At 41.6% G+C, this 6,277-nt stretch overlaps 1 protein-coding gene across 1 annotated transcript in view; it reads right to left on the bottom strand.

Moving 5' to 3' along the window:
- Positions 1-3,824, bottom strand: part of Rhoxf2b (Rhox homeobox family member 2B) — an 8,681-nt gene extending 4,857 nt beyond the window's left edge. Inside the window, 3 exon segments of the mRNA XM_048797107.1 lie at positions 2,524-2,569; positions 3,049-3,328; positions 3,638-3,824. Of these exon segments, the coding sequence (XP_048653064.1) occupies positions 2,524-2,569; positions 3,049-3,328; positions 3,638-3,824 (513 nt within the window).
- Positions 3,825-6,277: the final 2,453 nt, after the last annotated feature.

Below are 6,277 nucleotides of genomic sequence, written 5' to 3' on the forward strand. Positions count from 1 at the left end.
TCCTGATCTTTTTTTTTTTTTTTTCTTTTTCTCTTTTCCCAATACTCCTTTGATACAACTTTCGGTTTTCTACGGCCTCCAAATAATCACCTTGGGATCCAATGACATACAAATTAGTTATCACTGGCTGAGTAAATGAGAAAGTATTTCATATTACCACAGGTCAGAATCTATCCTGAACTGACAACCAGCCCCCACTATCAATGAATTCCACAAAACACATTTCTTCATAAGAGTACCACGAAAAGGAAGGGAAAAAAATATAGGTGTTAGGAACTGCTCAATAAAACAGCCAGTAATGCATTTGGTAGTTTCAAAAAGTTTAATGTGTGCAGTTTCTCCAAGACATATGTCTGTTTCTAATAGTTGCCTAACACTTCTACCTTTCTTAGGTCAGTGGAAATTTGTCCAAAATTGTTTTTAGTTGTTTTTTAGACACATTTCTAAAGATTGTATATCTTCTTCTCATCTTCACCTTAACATACAACCTACTATGTTAGTAATGTTTTCAGGCTGATGCGTCAACATATTCCAGAAAATTTAAATGTAGGGCTGCCACTCTCTGTTTGGCTTTACCAAGATTTAAAAACAACAGCAGGACCAATCAGTAAATGGGCAAATGAACTAAACATTTATTGAAAGAACTACAAATAGCCAACAAATATATGAAGAAATGTTCAACCTCCTTAGCAATCAGGAAAAGATGAATCAAAACTGATATGTTCCCGTCCAGGTGCAAATTTTTTTTTTTTTAAAAAGCAACCACCCTCCACTGAAATTTCATCTCACTGTACTCAGAATGGCAACCGTCAAGATAACAAATAATGCTGATGAGATGAGAATGTGGTGGAAAACTCAGACTCATATATTGTTGGTGGAGCTACAAATTAGTACAACCACAATGGAAATTAGTATGGAGATTCCTCAAAAGACTACAACAGAACTACCTAATGACCCAACTATCCCACTCTTTGGTATTTACCCCAAAGGGCTAAAATCAGCGTACTATAGTGATTCTACAGACCAAGGTTTATAGCAGCACACTGCACAATAGCCAAGTTATGGAACCAGCCTAGGTATCCATCAGCAAATAAATGGATAAAGAAAATGTAGTATATATACACAATGGAGTTTTACTCAGCCATAAAAAAATGAAATTATGGCTTTGGTAGGAAAATGGATGGCACTGGAAAAGACTAAGTGAAATAAGCCAGACTCAGAAAGTCAAGGTCAAATATTTTCTCTCAAATGCAGAAGCTAAAGAGAGAGAAAAAAAAATGGGTCTCACAAAACCAGAGGGAATTCAATAGAGATCCAGAGGGAGGGAGGAGGGGAGGACAAGGAGAGGTACTAAGGAACAAAATCGACCAAATTATGATGTATCCATGTATACCACATGGAATCCCACTTAAAAAGTGTTGGAAGGGAGATAGTAGAGTAAAGATAGAGGAAGGGAATCAGGGGAGGAAGGAGGGAAGGGAAAGGGGAGGTACTAGGGAATGATATTGATCAAATTGTTATGTGTGTATATGAATGTCACAATAAATGCCCATTGTTATAAACAACTGTAATGTACCAGTAATAACCATTAAAAAAAGGAGGAGGACCAGGCATTTGGACTTTATACTCTCCCAGTTCCTATCAGTCTCAGTTTATCTAAACACACATTAGTTATACATCTGTTGTGTTCTTGCTGTGAATTATTCCCTCACTCCAATGCCTAAATATTTACAAGTTCACTCCTTAAACAAAAAGTTTATGCTTGGTTTTAAATAATTTAATATGGAGCTTCTTGGTACACTAACTTGAATAATTCCCATGTCAGAATTAACCTCAACATGACTCCATTCAGAAGTGCTACCTAAAGGAAACCAGTGTTAGAAGGAATTGAAATTTATTATATACATATGTATAATTTATATTTTATGTACTTATAATATATAAATATGCTTCTAATTTAGAATTCATTTATAATTTATACTAAGACATATATATATGTAAGGAACAAAAAAAAAGTACTTCAGACTTTTTTGTTCCTTTAGGAAGTCATGTACCCTCTGGAGATGGAAATTTCCTTATGCTGAGGGTTTCTCATTTCATTTTCCACCCCAAAAATCCCCAAAGTTCAAACCTCATTTCCTAAACATAGGGAAGGCAACAAAATATATCAACGACATGACAATGTTCATGACAAATGAGTTCAAACTGAAACAGGTTTTGATTTTTTCTTTTCTCCCCCGCCCCCACAGTGCTGGGGATCCCCAAGACTTCACACATTGGAGACAAGCACCCTACCAGGAAGCTACATTCCCATTTATTTATTTATTTATTGGTACCAAGGACTGAACCCAGGAGTGCGTTTTACCAGTGAGCCACATCTCCAGCCCTTTTAATTTTTTATTTAGAGACACAGTCTTGCTAAGTTGCTTAGGCTGGCTTGGAACTTTCAATTCTCTCAGTCACTGGGATCACAGGCATGGGCCTCAGCAAAAGCCCAGATTGCTTTTTTCCACATTTACTGACCTGCACTCTGGCTTCAGTCACACCCATCTGTCTTGCAATCTCCTTTCTGAGGAGAAAACATTGCAAATATTAAATATCTGGCATTGTGGATGAAAAAATATACAAAGTACATTTCATGTTTGTTTTTAAATGTTTGTGCCATCAAACCTTCCCCAACCCCGTGTGTGCTACTCTGTAATATCCACCCTGAGGCTTGCTTTAGGGACAGTTTTCTCTCAGATGCAAACTTTACCGGGTGGCCAAAACACCAATAATCATGAGAAATAATGTTCTAATGTATTTACAAATATAAAAATTAATGCCAAAAATCCACAATAAACAGCTTGATTCATTTAAATACTGTATGGAAATATTTACCTTCATTCCCAGTTGGCATAACCACATTCCCACCCTAGAACCAAATGCAGGAGAACAGGCTGGGCAGCAAGGAGGGGACTTTTATTTCAGGAAAGGAAGAGAAGGACCCAGGAGAGAGCCAAAGTATGTGCTCCCAGCAAATGGCACCCAGAAGGACAATCTGCTTACCTCACTGGGCCGTTGGGGTATTGATTGCGTTGGAAAATGCTCTCCAATTCCTGCAATTGCCCTGGGGTGAACCTAGTGTGCTCTTGGAGCTGCTGCAAGTCTGCAGACAGTACACTCCCATCGCCCTCATCCTCAGGGGTTCCCTCCTCCTGCTGCAGCTGGTGCTCCTCATCACCACTGTAGGCGCCACCACCCTCAAGGTTCCTGTCGTCAATTGGGCCCTGAGCACTGGCGCCAACATGGCCTTCTTCTCCTTCCTCTTCTTCTCTTTCCTCTTCTTCTCGTTCCTCTTCCTCCTCCTCCTCCTCCTCTTCCTCCTCCTCTTCTTCTTCTCCTTCTTCCTCTTCTTCTCTTTCCTCCTCCTCTTCTTCATCTTCCTCTTCATCTTCTGCTCCTTCCTCCTCTTCTCCTTCCTCTCCTTGTTCTGCTCCCTGCTCAGGCTCACTCTGTACACCTTCTTTTTTCTCTTCTTCCTCTACAGCAACGGTGGTCACCACTGGCTTTCCACCTGGAAAGGAAGAAGCACAAAGAGAAAAAGTGAAAGATCAAGGCTTTGGGGCCTAGGGTACTTGGGAAGGTGCCGTACAACACGAGGGCGGCGGGGGTTGGGGGACAGAATCCGTCCACTCGCCTCGGCCAGGAAATGTTCGCTTTCTGGAGATCACTAAAGCACTCATCCGGTCCAGGAACGGACCAAGCTGTTCTTCCCCATTTTCCTCAGCTCCTAGGCTGAGCAAGCCGCCAGCATCATGACTGTGGCCCTGAGGAGGCTCCATGCTCTAGGGGTGCTATGGATGAAGCTGTGGGCTTTTGAAGATTCTAAACTAGTGCCCCCTGTGTTTGCCTGAGCAAAATGAGAGCCCTGACGTGAGGCTGCAAGGGTTCTCTTTTGGCGCCAAGATCTGGATACAATGTATCAGTTGCTGTGGGTTGAGTCTCCAAGGCATATAAGGTACAGGGGCTTGGAGTTGCAATGAGCAGGGTGTACTTGCAAGGAGGACAGGAAGGTGAGCCTATGTGAGTGCAGAATTGGGGTCTCTAAATTGCAGGTTAGCTGTCTAATCCCACCTTGCTGAGGTATCTTTCCTGGGAAGGTGCAATGCTGAACTGTGCAGATGAATTTTCAGGGAGGAAGAGAAAGATCTCTCCAGAGGCTTCGGAGAAATGTTTGAAGAATACCTCTTGGACTAACCCTCCACATCCAACAGCCAGTAGTTAAGCTAATATCTAGGAGGCCATTAATACCAGAAGTTTATAGAATCACTGCTGTTTGTGACTACATGCATGATTATCTAGGATCATCTAGGAGGCTATTGCTCTGAACTTTTGTAGAGGTTGAAGTCAAAGCCTGCCATGCTTCCCAGGTCTCCAGGAACCAAAGCTTGGGACCAGGTTTTCCAGAGCAGCCAGTGGCTCCTATCTATACACTTTGAAAAAAAAAAATGAACCTAGAGAAAGTCCACGGCCTCTAAATTTTTAGTAATGCATCTACAGCAAAATGCAAGAGTAGAAAAGTGCACAGTGCTTAGAGAATCCCAGATTATATAAACTGTAGGGAGTCTTTCATTTTCCCCTAGTCATTGACTGTGGAAAATACAACCTCTATGTTTCTTGTTGCAGACCCTCTACAAAAGTACACTTGTCCCCTGTGCGGAACTGATGCTGTGAACCTGGGATGGGTTACTGCACTTTCCTGATGCTGTCTCCTCCCCTTTCACTCTACTCCTCCTTTTTTCTAGAAATATCTTTCTGAGCTCTTGTTTAGGAATATGTTTTATTTACTGCCATAGAAATAGATTTGGACAGATTAAGGGCTCTAAGTTTTTTCCTTTATAGAAGTGTTTTGTAGCTGGGTGCTATGGCACATGTCTGGAATCTCAGCAACTGGAGAAGCTGAGGCAGCACTGTAAGTTTAAGGTCAACCTCAGCAACTTAGCAAGACCCTGTCTCAAAATAAATAGGTCTGGGGATGTAGTTCAGCGGTAAAGTACCCCTGGGTTCAATCTCTAGTAACTCCACCCCAAAAAAGTCACCAATAAATGGAACATTGTATTTTTATTTCACCATCAAGTGGACTAAAATAAGTGATTCTTCCTGATCATATCAAGGATCAAGAAGGTCATGTGAAGTTTCCCTCTGAAGGATTGCTATAGAGAATGCAGATACAGAAACAGGTATTTTGAGGCTTGAGACCAGAGCACCCTAGGTAAAGCTATCCTTAGAGATGGTGTCTGATTCCTGCATCAGTGCATGTAGTCACAAACAGCAGTGACTCTAAGTTTCTGGTATTAATGGCCAAAGAAATTAGGCAAAATGTGAAGAATTAGAGTTAGAGGTGTAGCTCAGAGGTAGAGCACTTGCTTAATATGTGTGAAGACCTGGGTTCCATCCTCAGCAACACACACACACACACACACACACACCCCACACCACACACACACACACATGAAGAATTGTAATGATACTTGTAGGGGCCATGATGTTATAAGACAGGGTAATGAATACAAAAAATGAATTACTTTTGTTTGCATAAAATCCCTAGCAGCAATAGATATCTTGGCTGTCTTCCCCTCCCTTCTACTCTTTCTACCTAGTATGATATGCAAATAGATTCCATGAGTTTTCCTCTACTTTATCAGTGTAGACATAGGCAATCAGAGCCAAGTCTGAATACAGGTGGCAGGGTGAGAATTCCAGGGGATTATTGTTGTGTGTATGCCTTGTTGTGTAAGCAAATGTCTATAGATTTTAGAGAGTGCACATAATTGATCTAGGTGATAAAAGGTATGTTGTTTTGGCTTATTTTAAATTGCCTCAGTAAGAACAGTGTGCATGGGAAGGGAAGGAAGGTTGATGAAGTCAGACAAAGTCCTGAAAGCTGTTATGATTTGGATCATTAATGTCTCCCCAAAAACTCATGCATGGTCCCCAGTACAGCAAGGTTCAGATGTGGGGCTTTCAGGCAATGATTAGATCATGAGGGCTGTAACCTCTTCAGTGGGTTAAGATATTTGGTGGATTCATAATTTGAGTGGTCTACTGGGTGGTAACTGTAGGCAGGTGGGTTATGGCTGGAGGAAGTAGGTCATTAGAAGAGTGTCCTTGGACTGTATCTTCTCCTGCCCCCCCCCCACTTTTGTCTCTCTCCTTCCTGGCTGCCATGAGCTGAGCAGTTTCCCTCTGCCATACCCTTCTGCCATGATGTTCTACCTCATCTTGGGTCCAGAGC

This window comes from Marmota marmota, unplaced genomic scaffold (assembly GCF_001458135.2).
Source record: "Marmota marmota marmota unplaced genomic scaffold, marMar, whole genome shotgun sequence".
NCBI classification, from domain to species: domain Eukaryota; kingdom Metazoa; phylum Chordata; class Mammalia; order Rodentia; family Sciuridae; genus Marmota; species Marmota marmota.